This window comes from Cornus florida, unplaced genomic scaffold (assembly GCF_030987335.1).
Source record: "Cornus florida cultivar Cherokee Brave unplaced genomic scaffold, ASM3098733v1 CherokeeBrave_3.0.0_Hap2_Chr06, whole genome shotgun sequence".
Classification (NCBI taxonomy): domain Eukaryota; kingdom Viridiplantae; phylum Streptophyta; class Magnoliopsida; order Cornales; family Cornaceae; genus Cornus; species Cornus florida.
The window spans coordinates 41,135,646-41,157,659 of record NW_026775576.1 but is presented as its reverse complement, the minus strand read 5'-3'; the positions used below and the strand labels follow the sequence as shown (position 1 = coordinate 41,157,659).

General features: G+C 33.9%; 1 protein-coding gene across 1 annotated transcript; it reads right to left on the bottom strand.

Annotated features, from left to right (window-relative positions):
- Positions 1-11,806: 11,806 nt before the first annotated feature.
- On the bottom strand, positions 11,807-17,525 carry LOC132311357 (serine/threonine-protein kinase Nek6-like). The gene is made up of 15 exons (XM_059809245.1): positions 17,346-17,525; positions 17,183-17,233; positions 16,930-17,075; positions 16,487-16,553; positions 15,402-15,467; positions 15,147-15,193; positions 14,900-14,945; positions 14,738-14,818; positions 14,611-14,653; positions 14,487-14,536; positions 13,751-13,832; positions 13,617-13,666; positions 13,454-13,527; positions 13,279-13,330; positions 11,807-13,146 (listed from the first exon to the last, which is right to left on the bottom strand). Exons 3-15 carry the CDS (start codon positions 17,046-17,048, stop codon positions 12,118-12,120), a joined length of 1,806 nt encoding a protein of 601 aa, XP_059665228.1. The 5' UTR covers positions 17,049-17,075; positions 17,183-17,233; positions 17,346-17,525; the 3' UTR covers positions 11,807-12,117.
- Between the last annotated feature and the right edge of the window lie 4,489 nt (positions 17,526-22,014).

Sequence of the window (22,014 nt, the reverse complement as noted above, 5' to 3'; positions counted from 1 at the left end):
TGATTTCTTATTTTGTTAAGCCCAACTAAACCTTTTCAAGATGAACAACCTCATTTTCTATATGCATGGAAGTGACACAATAAAATGGATAAAGCATTTAAGATCACAAAGGCATATAGATGATGTTTTAGACATTGCTACTTTGATAGATTTGATAAGGTTCAAATGAAATAGCATTAATGGTCTTCATGAGATAGTGTATGCTTTCCTTTGATGGCATATCTTCCAAAAAGTAAATCTTTCACAAAGATTGAGAATACTTAATCTAAAGATTATTTGGAAGATAGAGTATCATTTCGTGTTAGCATGTTCATAACTCATATGCCAAAACAAACTACTTTCATGCAAAAATATCAAAATCTATAACATGTACATTTTTACATCTATTAGCAACTAGTAGCATATTAAGAATGTCATGCTTAGAATTTCACGATTGAATTCTTCATATAAAAGCACATTAATAAGAAAGAAATTCTTTACCCATGGTGCTAACTTCATTAGCTTGGGAGTTGTTTCTCAATGTGATGCATCCTTTCCATTTTGTGATTGAGAAATTCTTGGCATAATATTTCTTTTGTGCTCTAGGCACCAACTTGAGAATCCACTTGTCCTTGCCCTTGAAGTTGTTCCCAAGAGTGATGCTTCCTTCATAATCCTTAATTGATGCCCTTAAGTAACCCTATAAGAAAGGGTTGCATATTCTTCTTTTGGTACCCAAATTTTCTTGGGTCCATATAAGTTAGGCAATGGAACATAAGTTCCTTTTGGAACCCAAATCTTCTTTGACCTCAACTTCTTTCTAAATGAACAATCATGAATCTTATGTCCTAATCTTTTACAATAATTGCATTTAGAGGTTTGGGTACCACTCTTGACAAAATGATCATACAAAGGCCTTTTTATTCTTAACAAACATGCATCTTTAGTGTGAGGATTATATTGTATCTCATTTTTGAAAAAGACATCTCTTTGATTTCTAAGTATAGTACTCAAATTCTCTTTTCCTTTGGTAAGCTTTGCTAACATGTCATTTTGATCATGAATTATTTTCTTTAAAGACTCATTTTCAGGAATAAGATCAATTGATGAAGATTCTTTAGAAAATACACATTTCATTTCATTTTTCAATGACTCATTTTCAATTTGAATCTTTTCTAATTTTTGCACAAGATGATGATTTTCCTTCTTCAAAAAGTCATTTTCCATTTGAACTTTTTCATGTCTTTGAAGGAGATCATGGTTTTCCTTTTTAAAGGAAGCACATTTCACAAGCATGTTTTCTAACACACCTTGTAATTCTTTAAATGCATCAAGTAATTCATTGTGCTCATCCACTAACTCATTATAGGAAATATTTACATCAAAATCATCATGGTTAGAATTTACCTCATCTTTGTCGGCCATGAGACAAAGATTAACCACCTCTTTTATGCAACTTACTTCTTTGCTAGAAGCTTGGAGGTCTATACTCTTCTTTTGCATTGCTTTATTTTCTTCACTATAGGAATAAGAGTAAGTTCTACTAAGAAAGTTCAAATGATTAGTAATGTTAGTAGAACTAGAATGCATCTCACTACTTGATTCATTTTCATTTATGATGGAAGACACGTCTTTTTCAATAAGCATAGGCATATATGAGTCCTTACCACGAATTGATCCTCCATATGCTAATTCAAGTGAGTTCCAAATTTCTTTAGCCGTTTTACAAAAGATAATCTTGTTGAACTCATTTTTGATTAATGCACAATAAAGATAACATGTGGCTAAAGCATTACATTGAACTAATCTATGATCATTTTCATCCCATTCACTTTTTGATTTAGGATTTTCATTCCCTTCAATAACTTTGGTTGGGATATGATCACCAATTTCAATAACTTTGGTTGGGATATGATCACCAATTTCAATAACTTTCCATAAATCAATATCAATACTTCTTAGAAAGGCTTTCATTCTAATTTTCCAATAGATATAATCATTTCCATCAAAACAAGGAGGTTGATCATTGGGTTGTCCTTCTAAGTGGGTGATACTACCATTGTTGGCCATGATCGTACTCTAAGACGATTAAGTCCTTTAATTAGAGTTAGGCTCTGATACCAATTGTTGCCCAAGAATTGACTCTAGAGGGGGGTGAATAGAGTCAATGCCAAACAATGGATAATTTTCGCAATATATAGAAATACAATTTCTATTCAACAATTTAAGTAATTATGCAATAATCAAGATATGAGATCAAGATATGGAATAAGCAATTAAAGCATAATTATAAGAGAGATAAGGGAAGAGAAATTGCAAACTACAACACGGCGATTTTTGCGAGGTTCGGAAACTCCTACTCCTCGGCTCAAGATCCCTCTTGAGACTTCCCAATCCAATATAGCTTCTCCTTGCGGGTGGAGAGCAAACCTTTACATGAAGCAAGACCTTGCTTCTTTTCCTTGCTAGGAGAACACCCTTCTCCTAGGCTTCTTTTGGGTCACACCAACCCTTACAAGTTTGTAGAAAAGATTGTAATTGAAATACAAGATTGAATCTCTCTCAAGATAGATATACAAGTGCAAGCTCACAAGAAATATCTCTCAAAGATTGATGTACAAACTTTAGCTCTCAACTAGAATATATATGAATATAAGTGAAGCTCAAACTCTATAAATGATATGAATGAGAGAAGATGATATAAGTGAGGAATGTAAACTTTTATAATCTCTCAAGTGAATAATAGAGCAAAAAACTCTATGAAGATTAAAGCAAGAGCAAAAGCCCTTTTAATGCTTAATTAAATCTCTCAAAATAGAATAAGAGTGAAATGAGAGAGAAGAGAAGATGAGAGAACAAAAGATCTCTTGAAATGTAATATTATGTCTCTAAAAAATGGTAGTGTTTTCTTCAGCAAAAATGAGCCTTCCTTATATAGACAGCCGTAGCTTAATATGTCTGTTAGAAGTAGTTGGAAGACTTAAATGCAGAAAAGTGCCGTTGTAGATTCAAATATCTTAGAAGAGCCGGCTCTACAAAAAATTGGAGGAGGCTCCAATAAATGGGAGGCGGCTCCAATAACTGGGAGGCGGCTCCAATCCATGAAATGCATTCTACGACATAAGTTTTGGCTACTGGAGTGCAAAGAGGCGGCTCCTATAAAAATGAGAGGCGGCTCCAATAAATGGGAGGCGGCTCCAATAATTGGGAGGCGGCTCCAATAAATAAAATGTGCTTGCTTTAGTTTTCATGGAGGCAACACCTTGTTTTGGATTTTGACAGAAAATGGCATGACTTCAAATGGACATAACACAGTCCATGAAACTCCAAATGAGGTGAAATTTAAGTCTAAATTTATTGCCTTGAAGTCATATTTCTAAATCCACTGGCCTTGCTCAAAAATTCCAAACACAGAAGAAGTTATGGCTATTTAAGTGCAACCTGGTCAGAATTTTCGCAGAGCAGAATCATGTATTTTGTGAAGCTCATATCTCAGTCATTTTTAATCCAATTTAGGTGAAATTTGAGTCTAAACTCAAGGGCTCGAAGTCAGCTTTCCAATGCCACTGGCCTTGTGTAAAAATTACAACTACACAAATAGTTATAGCAGTTTTAGTGCAAGCTGGTCTGAAATTTTCTAGGCTGAAAATAGCTTCTTTTGAGATATCCATCTTTCTAGCACCTAGGACTTTGATGAATGATTCAATTTTGTTCAAGACCTATTTCTAAGAGTCTAGGGACATATGGAGATGATAAATTTCAAGTGCATTGTGTCCTAGAGTCATTTACCAAATTATGACAACAAAGGCTTTAAAGATGAAATATTAAGTTCAATGCCTTTTCCTTTTCTTTCTAGACACCAAAGTAAATCTTATGATTAATGTGCATGGTCCTAGCATTTCTAGCTTAAGTTGTGAGTTCTTTCAAAGCTTATACAAGCTTGAACTAACCCTTTCTTAGCAAAGAATTCATATGACAATATCTATCAATGAAGTGCAAAGTCTAGTACTAAGGATATAGGAATATGTGAATGATGATAATATGCATGATCCTATAGAGATGAGCTTCAAATGGATTCATAAATACTTTGACATTGAATCCAAAACACTCACCATCCTATCTACCCCTTTTCTTCATGCATTGTCCATGATCGTTTAGGCTTGAGGTAGTATTGCTTTCTTTCTTCCTTTGAGTTGCTTTCTTGCTCATTGAAGTCCAAGCTACCTTTGGACATTGCATTTTGTTCCTTGCAACTTCATGTCTTCATTGTATCCATTTCTTTCCTTTATGTGATCTTGAGTAATGGAATACTTTGAATGATCTTTGGTGCTTCATTGAGGCCATTCTTTGAATGTGAATAATCTATATAACACTCAATGTAAACATTAGTCCTTAAACACCATTAATGGTTTGTTATCATCAAAACACCTAGATTGTCATTGGATGAAATCCTTAAGGTCAACAGATGAGTCCCAAGTTTGTAATCTAAATCTCTATCTTTTTTATACTTTTTTGGGAAATAATATCTTGTGATTAGTGTTTTAGCCTTGTGAATTTAATGAATCTTGGGTTCTCCTTTGATTTCTGTGGTTAAATACTTCTATCTATTTCTCTATGTAATTACATATTGTCATATATGTGATTATTTAGGAATTGATCTCTACACTAATTTTTCTATATTAATCGCATGTCTATGTGTGGTTGATTGAGAATCTAGTGATGGCTAGACATGGTTTATTAGAACGGTTTGTCAATTAATTTGATGAATTATACTTATGCTTGATGGGTTGTTCTACAATTTAATTCATGCTTATAGGGAGGTAGGCAATCTTTACTTGATTTGATATTCCATGGCTTATTATTGCAAATTCCATGATTCTCTAGATTGATGTGTGCTACAATTATGACTAGTATGATGGGTCATACTTATAATTGATGGGTTGTGCTACACTTAGTTTATTTATCGGTTAAGTAGACAATTCATACATGAATTTGATGGTCCATGCTTAATATTGCAATTAATAGTCTCATGTTGTTCACAAGAAGGTTTTTCCCAAATTAGTTGAAAGTGTGTGGTTTGGTAAACAAGCTTGGTGGCAATTCCAGTACACCCCAAGACCTCACTTATCATCTCTTAAATCCCTATCTCAACTTAGTTTATTTTAATTGCATTTTAATTTGTTTGCATCTTAGTTTAATCAACCAATCTCTTTCTTTGTAATCAATTGGTACGTTAGAATCGAAGTTAAATTCCAACAAGTATAATCTCTTGGGATGATCCTTTCTCACTCATACTACATAATATAGGTGTTAAGCGGTTTATAAATCTAAAGTATGATGCCCACTTGACACTAATTTCCAAACTCAAAGTGTTGTGCAATATTTTGTGCACATGCTCGAGTCGCATCACATTTCATTGTAAGTCATCTTTTCTTGGGTCTGAAGATCTTGAGGGGTCCAAATACCTCTATAGACCGCAAAGAAGGTGGTAGGATCCTTAAACACAGAGTTTGTAGAGGCCACAGTTGGCCCATCCTCCTGTTTGAGCAAGGGGTGCCATGGAACTACTGCTAGGGAAGTGACAACAGTTCTGGCTGATTCACCCTCTGGAATGGTTACCTGAGGAAAAGGGAGAGTGGTGATGACCCTGTAAGTCCGGGCCCTTCTGGCTGGAAGAAGGTCATTTTGGTTAGAGCTAACCTTAGGCTGGGGTCTTTTACCCAGGCTCTTCTCCGAAACATTAGTTCGGACAGGGGAAGATCCCTCAGCGTTCTGAGCAGCAGGTGGAGAAGTTTAATTTGGAGTTTCAAAAGGTCCATCATTTGGGAAAGTGGGTTGAACTTCAACCAAGGTAGATGTAGAGGGCCTAATGGTAGGTTGCCAAGCCTTCTGAGCCATAACAGGGACAGTTGGAACAGCCACAGTGGCGGCCGAGGTAAGTGCAGGAGCAGCTACAGAGGAGGGTCTTTTTTTCTACTGAACGAAGGGATCTGGATGTGTTCCATGGTGGCACCAAGAAAGGATATGTCAGAAAGGTTGTCCGGTGTGAGCAGGTCTATGGCCAAAGGGATGTCGTTCAGAACTCTTTCCTCCAGAAGATCGATTCTAGCCCTGCAAATGCTGTAAACCAATTTGCCATGAGGAATGCGAAGGCAATCTCAAAGAAAAGTGCAGAAACGGGGAAGACAAATTTCACAGGGGCAGTCGGTCGGATGTTTCTTATATTTCTTATATAGAGGGACAGATCACTTTCCAAAAATGGTTGGGATCGGGAAAGTCTGAGCGAATTTCGCCAATTTCCACTGACCCCAATTAAAATTTTCCTCCAACCTTTCTCAGATGAGAGTTTGTCTGTACAAATAGATCATTTCTCAATGGGAAAGAATTGAAAATACATATCATTGGTTCTGATTTTGGTAACTCAGTAGCAAAGAAAAAGATCTATGATATCTAGATCTAGATTCCTATCACGATTCAAAATCAAGAGGACTGATATTATCCAAAGGAAGTTAGGGTTAGCTTGAAGAGGCGAAAACCCTAATTTGCTGAGGACATAACAATAGAACGGGTGTAAAGAAAATCTACTTACATTCAAGTGAAGAACAGAGAAGAGGACCTCCCTTGGAAGAAGACCTTCACCAAATCTCTCATCCAAGTCCTCGGGAAAAACTCTAAAGGAGACGTCGTTAGGGATTTTGTTCCTTGAGCGAAGAGCCTCTAAGTCAGGAGCCATAATACTGGCTAAGGAGATTTTCAATTTTAGATTTTCTTTCTTTCAAGAAAAGTAGTAAAGAATAAATTTTTTGAAAAACAACAAGGAATCGAAACTAACCTTCGAAGGAGGATTTACAGAATACACCGCAGCGAAATAAGAGACGAAGAATTACAAAGGAAGAACTCACCGGCGAAGACTGGTTATTGGCAGAGACGATTAAGAGAGACGATGCTTGAAGGTAAAGATGACAAAGGCAGAGTAAGGACAAGAACTTGATGTTTGGGGTTTTAAAGAGAAAATGGCTCGATACCCAAAGAACCATGGCAATGATGGTGCTTCAAATCTCAAAATGTGGGTCTCTAAACCAACCGTTCACTTCCCCACATCATTACCTCGAGTAGTCTCATCATGATTGGGTCCCTTCGATAATCTCACCCTAATTAATTAGGGAGGGATTATAGGGGCAGATAAAGATACCAAAAATGACCTGGGCAGGGCACGACCCAGATTACTGGACACGGGTTTGGAAAAAACACTTTGTTCAGTCGAACCATCACTTATTAGGCCCGAGACCGGAAGATTAGTTTGAAAGCCCGATCTCAGAGCAAAGAAAATGGGCTTATATCCGTGATGAGCCCGAAGGATCAACCCAGCGCGAAGAGTTAGTTAGGAAGTTTCTAGAATGTCTGTAGCAGTCTATAAATAGACTGAAAAGAGAGGGAAAAAAGGTTAAAAATTTTCTTGAAGTGTAAAACTATTCTTTTCAAATCGAGAGAGTATTTTTCTTGCATCTTCATCTAACAATTTCTATTTTAGTGGACTTCTAAAATGCATCTAAACATGTTCTCGTGCAATACTATTTGGACGATTTTTTATTTTTTTTTGGTTCCAAATATATGAATTGTATATGATATATATATACACCTCTATTATATATACAAAGAATAATATATATATTTTGCTCTTTTTGTGTTCTTTAGTTGAAAGCCCATAAGTGCATGAGCCCAAAATTTATTTATTTATTTTGTATTTTTAAGTTTCCTTATTTCTCTTAAATGAATAGTTAGTTTTACTTTTATCTAAGAAGTCTTGAAATATTGTTTTAATTTAAACAATATAAATGAATATAAATAATTATATTATTAAATTTAATAATTCATCATTTTATTAAAACTTTGATAAAAATAGATATCATCAAACACAAATTTATTTATTTTTTTAGTATTTGAAATTATAAGGGAAATTTTGGTATGCACAATCACTCTCTTTTTATTTTCATGCTATCCAAACTAACAAACTAATATTTTCGTATAATTTTCCTGAATAAATTTTCATACTATTGATAGAAAATAATTTTTTTTCATTCACTTCACTTTTCTTTAATTTTTTTTATTTCTTTTTATTTCTATCTAACTAAACGGAGCCTTAAGTAATTCATGTCTGCAGTAAACCTGGCCGGGACTGTTCCTAGAGGTAAATCAATTAATTTGGTGGTTCTAAAATGTAGAGTCTAAGCCTACTGGTTAGATAAAATTATACTCTTTGTTCTTATAACATTATATATACTATTTGAAACTTTATTCACAATTAAATTAATTAATTGAAATTGACTAAAACTAAAATAACGCAAAAAGTACTAGTGTTTAACAAGAAATATGTAAAATTTTAAAATACCTTTTCTAATTGAACCATTGGGTTGAAATACCGTTTTTGACCATATATAACAAGAAATGTGTAAAATTTTGAAACTTATAAAGTGGGACCCACAACGGCCATAACCTATTTTAACAATGTCTCTTAGGACTTGTTTACTTCACAAACGAACGAACCCAAACTGAACGTTTAACGAGTTTATGAACAGCTCGTTCATTTGCAGTCCTATTTGCTCAACTTTTTTTTTTCTAATAGATTGACAAAGTGTGAACAATAATTTCATTGAACGGTGGAAATGTAAGATGGACGTACTCTTTAGACATGTGACATGTTTTAAAACCAAAAATATATATATATATACACACACACATATATATTTCATTTTTAGCTCACAAATATTAATTGAATCATTAAAAAGTTGGAATGTGAAGCATATATTTTAGGAATTTAAATTAGTTTTTTAATTATAATAGTTTATGATTAAATTGGTTGAACTATTATAAAAGGAATTTTTTAGGAAAAAAATAAAAGGAATTTTTTGGGGTCTGTTTAGAAAAGCCTAAATGGTAATATCCATGATTTTTATTTGTCTATTTTTATTCAACTCTTAATCAATTGAAAAATATATCTGCTTGTTCTGTACATCAAAATGGTATTATTTTGATGCGAGGAAACTGGAAGAATCTGGAAAAAAAAAAAAAGTGAATTGTAGAGTACAGCAGGTTCATAGAATTCTAATAATATCTTTGATATTTTATATAGGATAGTTCTAATAAATCAATCTTGTGTGTCCATTACACCTGATCAATGCCGATAGATGTGTATATAACAGTGAGAGCTCATTTTGTAAATCAACTACCATATCTTCACATGAAGATCGTTTCATTTACCTCTTTGATTTCGTTTAGAAATTGGCTACTTAATACTTCAACTAATTATGAGAAGAAAATAGTGGTTAAAAAGTGGAGAAGAAAGGTTTAAATCATACATTTAACACAAAGATTTTAATTACACGATTTGAGAGAAAGAAAATAGTTGTAAATAAATGATGGATGTAGACCCACTCTTTCAATAAATTCAGGATTAAATAACAGTAATTTAAATATGATGATTTTGCGCGGTGAAGTGAATAATTAAAATCACTTAATTGAAACCTAATTCGATATTCATCTCTTTCTTTCCTTCTCTTCAACCAATCCTCTCAACAATACGGAGTCCATCCATTTTGTTCACAAACCTTAATTTTTGCTCCGTAGCTTTCTTTCAGAGTCTTGAATCTATAGCAGTTACTCCGTCGCCAATTGCTTCCACCCCGCGGATGAGGAGCTCGTGCAGACCTCAAGCGTAGCCTTTCCGTTTTGAACCATCTGAAAAATTGTGGTCCACAAATCCGAGCACAAGGATCTCTCTGCCCGTGCTTATATATATATATGTGTACATGTCTATTTGTGAATATACTAGTATTTCTTTGAATCTCTCTTGTATTTTGTTTTAGGTAGATGAATTGTTTATGTTTGATGTGTTCGTGGGTAATTATACTTCACTCTCTTTATCTTATATATATATATATATATATATATGTGGCTTGCCAGCATATAATATTGTGCTATGCATATAATATATATAATTCATTGTAGGTACTGAAAATCCTTTATTATAGGGATAAATAAAGACCTCTCATCCATTAACATAAACACTAAAACATCATTTCTACAATTAATGTAAAATTACTATTTTACCCTTTATTTTTGAAATTTATATAAAAAAAGGAAGGACGTTTTGAGAATTAATAAAAAATAATTTTGATATTTAATAAATTTAATCAATCATGTGCATTTTAACAGTGCGTTTTCAATGGTAACAACCAAAAAATCTTTCTTTACAATATTTTAAAATTCTTTAGGGAGTTATATACTCAAAGTAAAAGAGAGTGTTATTTCCTCAAAAAGTAAAATGATGGGTGTTTTAGATACTTAGTCCTATATATATATATATACACACACATATATATAACGGGTGAGTAGGGGTGATCTCTACTAATCATTGATGTGGTTTAATCACAAATATGCGTATAATTTGTTATTTCAAATTAGAAAATTAATAAATAAAGAAAACAATTTTTTTTTGAAAATAAATTCAATTGCTAGTATGTTTTCCTTATTTATTGCTTTCCTGATTTTGTAATTACAGGGCCACGTGCATTTTTAATTGGACCACATTAACTGTCAGTAGAGACCATCAACTCACTAATGAGTAGACAAGTATTATATATATATATATTATATGAATTAGAGATTCTTTCAAATTTTCTTGTGCATAAAGCATTGCTTGATTGTATACATATCAAAACGCAAGTCGCATTTTGGAAGAGCCAACTACTACTTTATTGATGAGGTTTTAGAACCAAAGACAGGTTGTGATCTCTTCTGAAAAATCTATGTCGACAAATCTGAGCCTTGGAATCTTTCTCTCTTGTATTTTGTTTTGGGTGGATGAATGAGCATAAATTATCCATCTTGTATGTCCATTCACTCTCTCTCTCTCTCACAAAGGTATCTACAGAGATTGAAGTACTGTAGCAATGTGCTGGAGACACGATGAATTTCCCCCAATAACGGTGAGATAAGATAATAAAGATGGATGAACGAAGATTCAATTTAATTGGAAATGAAGATCAATTTTTATTTATTTTTTAAACCCACAACCATGAATGATGAAACGAAATCATTTTATATAGGGCAAAATAGTCAATATAGGGCAAAATAATCAATTTGTATGTTCGGCATTTGAGGATCTGTCCTTAAATGCATATTTTTTTTACTTTAGGAGATTTTATGAGATTTCAGGAGTTTAATGCACTTTATTCATTAATATTAATGTTCACTCGTCCCAATTTAGTTATTTAATTAATTATTTATTTATTTATTTTTGAGTTGTTTCAAAATACTTATCTACTAACCACATATCTTCATAAAATATTCTCAAAATTTTAAAAAAATTTAAACTTGATTATATATATATATTTAAATTTAAATAGATATTTTTATAATTTTTTAAAAAAATAATGTAATAATTATATATCCTCCTTAAAAGATTTTTTCAAAATAACATTTAATATAAAACGGTGGGAGTAATAATTTATATTTACTATGTTACAAAAGTTTTGGATATATAAAACCATTTAACTAATTACAAATATAACAACTTATATAGATTTCGTAGTTGATAAGTATCTACTATCTATTCAATTAGGAGTTAGGACAAATTTACGGTCAAAAAAACTTTTAATAATTTTACTTAATTGCTCTTTACTCTCTCTCTCTTCTTCTTCTCTCTACTCACTCTGTCGCTTCTTTTGCCACTCCAACCGCCACCACGCACTACACATCGACGTCATGTCATGAACCTCCACCCGTAAGCGAATCAAACAACTAGAAGTTACAGAACACAAAATCAAAATTAAATCACACCCCGTCGTATATATTAAAATTTTAATCCAACCCATATTTTACCACCACCACCTTCCTTCCCATTTTTCCCGTGATTACTCCGTCGGCGCTGATACCACCTCCACCGCAACCACCGCCGGTGTTGTGCGTGGATGTCAGAGAGATTGGATCTATGGACACGTGTCAAATAGTGTCCAATTTGAACATCACCAAAGAACAAAGTGCATTGGTACCCAAAAAAAATAAGTATAGGTCAACTTCTCATTGTCAATTAATTTTAATTTACCCAAAAGCGAAGCTAAATAATATTACAATAAATTATCAAGAATTCATGGCGCCACCTTGTTTTTGGATTTGCATTAGGCTCTTTGTCAACCAAATTGCTGTTTCTCTTGAAGAAACAACATCTTCTCCCCCAAATGGTCTTAGAACACCTGCAAGTTCCTCAAGTTTTTCCTGTTTGAGCAATTGTGCACAAAGTTCAAGCAGTGACTCCAGACCTTCTGCTCTTTGGTGGCTGTGTGTATCCCATTCAATTTTTACTGTGTCACCATGAACCAAAGTTAGTGTGCTCATTGGTGAAATGTCACTGAATGACTCTTGACTATCACCTTTTCCCGCGCTCTTCGAAGGGCTAAGACCATCCATTTTTGATCCTACTTCATTTTCACATGGAAGTCTCACTGTACTTGCCGACGACTTGTTCTCCGTGGAAGTAATTTTTGGATGTGAATTGGGCATTTCTGTTAAGTGGGAAATGCATGAGGCTACTGCTTCGTGTTCCTGTTCGATTGCTTTCTTAGCTTCAGAAGACTTTTCATCTTCCAGAATCTCATCACTGTCCATAGCTGTTGTAGTTGATGCTGCATTTTTCTTGTGGTTTTCGTTGTTAACTCCATGTTTGGGAGTGAGCTCTTCTTGTTCTGTATCTTCATTAAAGTCGGTCAAAGTACTCCCTGAGGTGGTTCCTGAGTTAGGAATTTCAGATTGCTTGATACAGTTGGATTCGACTCCCGAGCCTTCATTGGTTTTAGGCACTTGCTTGGAACAGCTAATAGGATATGCCCTTTTAGTTTCAACTTCAACTTGTTCGAAATCAAAGTAAGTGAGCCTAACATTTTTCGTGCAATTTCGAGTCAGCATGTCATGAACATTTTCCAACTCCTTCAGCAGCATTGCCTTCTCACAACTTTTGGTGTCTTTGCTGATTGTAGACTTCTCAGACTGCTGGGATTTCGTAGATCTGTCCTTTGAAACCTTTTCGGACTTCACTGGAAGGAAAACAGTAGATAAGTTGCGGCACTGAGCAAGGTATGGCTGTAAATGGGGATGTCTCAACAGCTCTGCAGCCTAAGATGTCACAATTGGAGGCATTAGAGTATGTAAGCCATCACTTCCCAAAACATTGAGATACAATGGTTTTTTTTTTTTTTTTTTTTTGGGTGGTAAGATTTAGATACAAAGTTGAGCCTTGTGACTAACCGTTGGTCTGTGTTCTGGGCTTTTTCTTAGCATGCTTTTGATCAACCGTTTCCTGTGGTGTTGAAGGCCACCCTACCTCAGTTAGGACTATTTCATTTCTTGCTACTCTAAATAGGTGAATGTACACTTCCAAACAGTGTCTTGAATAATTCAAGAATATTAAGAATTCACTTACAATGTGGAGGAATACACAGCTGGAAGCGGAGAAATACAAGATCGGTTTATTCTGTTTATGAGTGCAGCCATGTCCTGTTTGACAAAGTTTTAAACAGATCAATTCCATATAGCTCAATTTTTTGAATGAAGAAAATATTAATATAATTGGAGCTGAGACTTACAGAAGCTCTAAATGCAGGTTGATGTGCAGCTATTTCAAACATGCAGCAACCTGAGGGAACATGAATAATATCATATTAGGGAACTACAGAGTGAATTAAAAGTATGCCAATGTATTATTAAGGGATTAATCTACCTAGGGACCATATATCTGATTTGTAGCCATATGGGATATCCGCGAGGAGCTCCGGACACATGTAGTTTGGAGTGCCCACAACCTATGTAAGATTTGGGGATCACCATTAGTAGATTATTATGAGCTGCAAGTTATGCCTAGCATTATCAAAATAAGTAACTAACCGATTGAAGCTAATTTTAGGGGATAACATGAACTTAAATTGTTCAGAATTTCAGATATATGCAAAATTTTGTTCAATTTTGGTTCATTAAAGTGTAAGAAGATTTAGCTTTAATTTCTCTGGGATGGTTACAAAGAACTCATCCTAGAATAGATGTCAATGATTGAGTCAATTTGCTGGTTACTCAATAAGAATGGACTTTTTTTTAGTAATTAGCTAGTATAAGAACCCTAGAAATAATTTTAAAACTATTGTGGATTACTTCCTTTCCTGAAGTTGCCATATTTACAAGTTACAACCCCTGAATGTGTCAAACACCTTAAACATTGTTAGTTAGTTTTGGGATAGTCTACATTTAGTTTAGAAGACTCAATGCTGTACTGCCAGGATAATGTATCCATCAATTAAATCCTGTTTGCAACAAGTTATGGTCCTACCGGGTCGATGATATCTTAGTAAATCGTGATCATCTTGTAATAAGCTTATGAACTGTTAATAAGTACATTTTCAAGGACTGCAGCCATCATGGATCAATTCACTAATAACAGAAACGAGAGGAAACTGAACCATTACCGAAGAAGCGAGATCATCTTTGTTGAGCAGTTTTGCAAGTCCAAAGTCACCTGTACATTCACCATGAGATAAAATCTATCTAGAGAACCATAAAAGTATCAGATACACTGTTTTGATTTCTTACCTAATCTGATTTCGTCGTCTTTGGTAAGGAAAATGTTGGAGCACTGGAGTAGAGAAAATAAAGATTATTTGGGGATCATAATTATAAGCTAAGCACTTCTTCACAGGAAATAGCTAGAGATGTATACCTTAATATCTCTGTGGAGGACTCTGTTGGAGTGAAGGTTGTCCACAGCTAGCAACAGCTGAGTAAGCCATTTGCATACCTTCTGCAGAAGAAAATCGAATTAGTTTCTGTTAATTTGTTCTAAAGGCCTTAATTATTCTTGCAAATCTTTCAAGTTCCTTACCTCCTCTGTGAAAAATGTTCCTCTTGATTTCTTAATTATCTCAGCCCTGAAAGATTAGTGTCAGAGATTAGTACAACAGTTAGGTTGTGTACCTAATGTATATATAGGAAGTAGAACTTATATATTGCAGTTCTACCATAATGTTTGTCAACATTTTGCTTCTTGTCATCCCTTAAATTACTTTAATATATATTTATTTATATATCTTCAAGGATTATGAACTTGATCAAATATGACATTGACTTACATGTCACCTCCTTCACAATAACTTGTCACAATGCACACATAGAATTCCTGTAATTTATCACCACATACAACTGAATTTAGCTAATATAGTAATTGGGTCGGTTTGATTCCATCTTTACGGTGAAATTGCTACCTTTTTTCCGTTTAATTCTTCTTAAAGTTTGAAAATATGAACATGAAGAAGGTCATATCTTTTTTGTTTGATGGGAGGGCAAGTGTCTGAAAGAAAAAAGAACAAAACTTGCAAAATGACTACCTTTTCCACCCATGAATCTTTGTACTCCACAATGTATGGGTTATTTAGCTTTGCTATTAAATTCATCTGCAAGAAGAAGCAAATCAAAGGTGAATCTTTTTATTTTTATTTTTCAAACATAAGAGTAGAACAAACTGATATTTTATATCTTTAACTAAAAAAAAAAAACTGATATTTTATATATGAGTTTGTTATGATCATGATATGTGCTGTTCTAAGTTAATTAGGTCATTCAACTCCAAGGATTCTTGACTTCTAACAGCCACTAGAGTTATTTTTTATTTTTTATTTTATGAATTTCTCTTCGTTAATTTAGTTTTCTGGAAACAAAAGAAAAAAAAAATGGTTTTTAAGAATTTTAAAAAGGGGAAGTTGTTTTCAGAAAATAAAAAAAAAAAAAACTTGTTCTCTCTTCCTTTTTTCTTTTATTTATTTATTGAACTTTGTTTTGAGAATAGTTTGTAGACAACTGTCTACCTACCGGATGAATTTTCGAATTATCTTGCTCTTAGAAATTAAAGTGACTAAACAATTATGAATTCTGTTTACTACAGAATCTTCAAGGATATATGTCACTCCGGTAGTTAACTTAAAGGGCCAGCTATGTGCACAAGGCTCCCATCATTGCAGGGTCTGGAGAGGTTCGGTGTGCACAACCTTATCTCTGCATACGGAGTGACTATTTCAAGTAATGAAACAACCTTACCACAACACCTTAATTACCTAGTCAACTTGTGAAAATTAATTAACTACTTTTTTGTTGTTCTATAAAAGCTGAGGTAGCTTTTAATGGTTGCAGGATAAGTCTCTCAAATGTATTTATTTTCAGTGCTTGGGATGATAGTTATATTTGATGAATGCAAATGTCAGAGCAGTTCATATTTTAGGTGTGACCAATTTATGAGACATTCCTCGCAAATTTATGATGAGGAATTAGGGTGATGGCCCCAGCACACACACAGCCACCTACCAAACTAGGGCCTTTTTAGGTCTAAAGAAGAGAAAAGATAGGAGTGGTTGAGCCAGATTGAAAATTAGATCATTAATTAATTGAAAAAGATTAAAAAGTGAGTAAGATCAGTGACCTCCTGATGAGCAGTGCGCTTAAACTTTTCTGTTTGTTTTGCCAAACGAATCTTCTTCAACACATACCTACAAAATTCAATTACACACAGTATGTGTGTGTTGTTCATTGTTAATTCAGCAACAATAATGTCATGTCTCACATAGGGCCTGTTTGGTTTAGTTTTTTTTCCTGAGAAAATCAGAAAGCAGTATAAACACTTGTTTGGCCGGCAGTTTTTTGAAATTGTTTTTTGGAAAACTGTCTTATGAGAATATTGGCCATTACTAGATCCTACATACATCAATACTTGAAGCAATTTTAATTACTTTTTACCTTTTCCTCAACACCCTTTAGAGGAATGTGTGTGTGTGTGTGTGTGTGTGAAAGAAGAAACAAGGCATTTTCTTGATATTTTTATAATGAACATGTGTGAATGGAAGATAGAGGAAATGATATTCTTACTTCTTTTTCTCAATTTTATGAAGAACAAGAAATGCAGCTCCAAAGGCACCTCTTCCAATTTGCTCTATAACTTCATAATCTTCCATCTTCGATTTAACTTTGTCGTCCGTTATCTCCATAAGCAACTTCAAAGCTCAGTATGATAGCTAGAAGGCCAATATACACTTTAATGGCCACTTCACACACTCTTATCTATCTATCAATATATATATATATATATATATATACATACTCACATATGGTAATTACTTACAATGCTGCCCACATCATTTAATTGAATTTAAAGCCATCTCAGAGATCTCAACTGCTTGAAAGAAACAAGACAATAAGCAGGAAATCATACAAGAACCATGAATAATAAGAGTGCATTGAATTCTATATGTACAAATCAGAATATATAGCATTTAAAGAATTACCCAGAAAAGATTTGGCAACAAGTAAATCTTGAAATTGTTGAAGCTCAAGAAAACTGTGATGGGTTTAAAGACATGAATATAAGGAAAGCAACCATGTGAAGATGTGAATTTTAATTGATAAAGGAGGGAAGAAGATTTGAGCAAAAAGCAAAGTACCAAAAAATGGCTAAAGAAAAAGGAATAGTCATGACAAAAGCCAAAATTTAAATAAAAGGCAAACTTTGCTTGTGTATTCAGATTTCTGGGATATCAATATTATAAATTAATTATGTGGTTGGTGTGTCACTTTCCTTCAACTGAACATCTCATGCATTTGATTTCTCAACAGCAAAAGATTCACTTGGGAGAATCAGAATGTTGTTGCCAATTGGCAATATATAATCAGGTATGTGGCTGGTTTGTCACTTGTTAGTTGTTACATTAAGAAAATATGGTAGCGATTAATTTAACATAAGTAATTAGGGTTGAATTCGCTCCTTAACATCACCAACTTTGTCCATTTGGTGGGCCATAATGAAATTATGTGGATTCTAGTGCGTTAGGGTCTACACACAGTATTCACCAAGAAGTCTTCTCCTTAGAGGACAACAAAGGAAAGTGATCAACAAGCAGGACACGGATGAAGCAACTGATTCGAACAAGGATTTGAATTGTACATATATGTGTGTGTGTGTGTATATATATATATATATTCCTTCTGGCAAATTATATATATATATATATATATAGTTCTTCGGCAAATTATAGAGAGGGGTACTCAAATATGGATACACCCGAAAGTTGGAGGTTGAACCAGTTAGGCCACTTAATAATCTCAATCGTACATATATCACTGCTACATTAAGCAACACCATTTTATATAGATTACACCTGTCATAAATAAGCATCAAGGTATTCGAAAAAAATATTATACAATTGAGCAGCTTGTGTCGACTTGGCATATATTTAATGTGCGTATGCGCGTGTGGGAGAGAGCATTTAGGGCCAGCCCTGGCCCAAGGCGGTCGCCTAGGGTCTCAGAATATAAGGGGCCTCCAAATTTATAGGCCCATGAATGATGGGCCAAAAAAAAAAAAATAATAAATACAACCAAATGCAGCAAATCAAAATTTATAGGCCCATGAATGTTGGGCCACCAAAAAAAAAAAAATTATAACCGTAGCAAAGGGCCTCAAGAATGATGGGCTACCAAAAATTAAAAAAAAAAAGTCTAACCAAATGCAGCAAAAAGGAGCCTCAAAAAAAAAAAAAAAAAAAAAAAAAAAAAAATTAGGACAAACATATCACTTATGTATAGAGGGCCTCACATTTAAAGTCTGCCTAGAGCCTCTTGAGATTTTTTCAATCTCAGGGCTGGCCCTGAGAGCATTGGCTCAAATGACGTACGGATTTATGAACCTAGAAGGCATATGTGAATTTGGGACATACTAATAGCAATGCATCTGTACAATGGGGACAAATTCTTATAGACTTGAAAATTTTCTTTCGAAATTCTTTTACCTGTCTAGAAACAGATTAAAACATGAATTTTTCAAGGAAAAAGCAATACCTTTTTTTTTTTTTTTTTTTGGGTAAAATGAAAAAAATCCATTTAAATTATTGACATATCAGCAACTAACTCCTTAAACTACAAAAGTTACAATTAATTTCCTCAACCATGCAATTTTGTTGCAAATGAATCCCTCCGGCACGGCTCCGACCATTACAACAAACAGCATGTGTGATCACGTGATGCATGTGATGAAATTATAGGACCATAGTGCCTTATTTACATGAAATGACAAAAATGCCCTTAGTTGTTAAGGGCTACAACCAAACAGGTACCAAATAGGGTTATAAACAATACACAGCCAAACACTCCTTTCATCCCTGTTCATCTTCTTCATAAGGCATAAGGCATAAGGCATGTGCTTTCTGATTAAATGAAAAGTTAAAAAATTGCTGAAATGAACCCGTTTCTCCGCCTCCCTCAGTGTAAATTGTGAAAAATCTTGATTCAATAAATTTGATTAACTTTGGGACAACATCATGTTTCCATGGCTGATAATCCTTATTCCACTTTGAGAATTTGATTTTGTGATCACCAAGAAACGAACTCGGCGGACGGTCTCACCAGTTCTTATTATTCGTCTCTGTCCAGCGACACCAATGATAACTGCGAGCTCTAATCCATGGCCGGAAAGGTAAACTTCTTCTTCAATATTAACACCGCAATTATTTAGCACTTTTCTCATATTATGGTGGAATCAATCAAGTGGGTTTGGCCGTGGAACATTGTGCAAATGGGTTTTACAACCAGTTAAAACTTTTTGCCAGTTTTGTTGCAAGGAAAAAAATAAAAAAAAAAATGGTAATCCAAACCATCTATAGGTGTATATATATGGTTGTTCCTAATTTTATTATTGCAATCCAGAAACACTAAAAATTATATAAATGGTAGTAACTAATACACAAGGAAAGGACAGAGACACTTCCTAACCAGAGAGCAAAGTTCCCACATACATCCTTCTTTTTCTGTGTAATTTGTTGCTTGTTTCTTGTGGTTGATTTCCATCTCTGCAACTTATTCGACAAAAAAATAAATAAAAAAAACTGCAACTTAGCTACCTCATCCACAGATACTTCATGCCCTAAGTTCAATCAAGCATCTAAGAAGAAGAAAGGAACTTAACCATCCAATGCAAAAGAAATCAGCTTTAATTCCTTCTTCTCCTTCAACCTCTCTTCCTATCTCTCTCTAAAGTCGTTTCCATTATTCTTCATCTTCCTCCCTGTGAATCTGTGACCTTGACCTTCTCTGGCTCCTATTTCTCTCTCTAAAATGTGTCAAAAAATATGGGAAAAAATTGTCTCCATGCACCCTCTCACTGGAGGGTGTCCGGAGGAGCTGATGTGGCATGGCTAACATGGCCGGTATTTACCTCCTATTGTATAAATGGTCTCCTATGTATCTGTATACATACAATCTGTATACATACAATCTTAAATTTCCTCCCAAAAGTTTCTCTCCAAATGTCAAATGTTATTTCCCCCCAAAAGAAAAATGTTAATCATTTTGTATCATTATTTGCGTCTGAATTTCAGCCCTCTCTCCCTCTGAAATTGAACTCATGAAGAATCCGGTAACTGAGCAAAATTTCGGCGACTGATGAAGAATCCGGCAATGGTGTCTGTCCCTCTGTCTGTCTATCCGGCAAATACCCCAGCTTCGTTCAGGTGTTTGTCACTTTGAAATTGAAGTCTCAGGAATTCGGCCAAAGACCAAGCTTCGTTCAGGTCTCTCTCCCTCTGAAATTCAACTCTCTGTCTGAAATTGAAGGTTCGTTTAGGTCTCTCCCCCTCTGAAATTCAAGTCCTTGTCTGCTGATCAAGAATCTGGCAAAAGACCAAGCTGTATAAACATTGTCCGTCTGCAAAGAAGCATATATAATTGTAGAAGAATTTGATTTGTTTGTTTTTCTGCGTTTTTTTATAATTCAATGAAGCTTATTTTTTCTTTGTTTCATGTTCTATATATGTATGTTCAATTTGCAGAGTCTGTAGTTTTATTTACATGTCATTTATAAGTCTATTTTACATCGGATTATAGTCACTGAATTTGTGATACATTAGTAATTTTGTTTATGAAATATAAAACTCCTGAATTATATACGATTCAATAAGTTAAGACACAAGAAAACAGTGTCACTGTGATAATAATTTTTTCTCCTGGAGATATGTGTTTACATGTAATTTATAAGTCTATTTTACATGTGATTATAGTAATTGAATTTGTGATATATTAGGGCAATTGATTTATAGGTGGTTTGTGAAAGAACCCATTAATTAATTTTGATTCAATAAATTAATAGCCAATAAAACAGTGCGAGTGTGATAATATTTGTCCCAGTGGAGATATGTGTACTGTTGCACTGAAATTAAGATTATTGGATTTATAGTTGTACTGTTGCATTGGAATTTATTTAGTTATAGTGCAATTTCGATTAGAAATTGAGAGATAATGTTAATATAGTTTGTACTACAGATAACCCTATTGTTGCATTGAAATTAAGTTAATTGTAGTGTGTCATTGAAATTGGTTTGGAATGACAAATTTAGTTAGACTAATAAGTGGATATATTTTGTATGACATGTTCATATAAGTGGTACCACATGTTGGAAAACTGTATGAATGTGTGGACATGCATTATATTACTCTATTTGTTAAAATCAGGTGAAGATGTTAAGTTAAAGTTGTGATGGTTAGTTTATTAAACTGTTCACACCTATTTGTAAAAGGTTATGTTGTCTAGTTCAAAACTTCAATTGCTTCCCATTTTAAATGATTTTCCTTTATAAGGTTCAGTTGAATTATGTTAGGAATAATTTTGTATAACATGTTCATATAAGTGGTGCCACATGTTAGAAAAAGTGTATGAATAGATATTAGGTCAAAGATGTGATGGTTTATTTATTAAACTGTTGGCACGTGTTTTTAAAAGGATATATTGTTCAATTATAAAATTCAATTGCTTCCCACTTTAAGAGCCTTTATGAGGTTTAGTTGAAGTATGTTAGGAATAATTTTGTATGATATTTTCATATAAGTGGTGTCACATGTTGGAAAAAGTGTATGAATAGATGTTAGTTAAAACATGTGATAGGTCATTTATTACACTGTTGACATCTG

Coding starts and splice junctions, on each gene's coding strand:
- LOC132311357 (XM_059809245.1), bottom strand. CDS start 17,048: ATGGAGATAACGGACGACAAAGTTAAATCGAAGATGGAAGATTATGAA. Junction 13,528..13,616: donor AACCTGCATTTAGAGCTTCT/GTAAGTCTCAGC, acceptor TTTGTCAAACAG/GACATGGCTGCACTCATAAA. Junction 13,331..13,453: donor GCTGTGTATTCCTCCACATT/GTAAGTGAATTC, acceptor TCAACACCACAG/GAAACGGTTGATCAAAAGCA.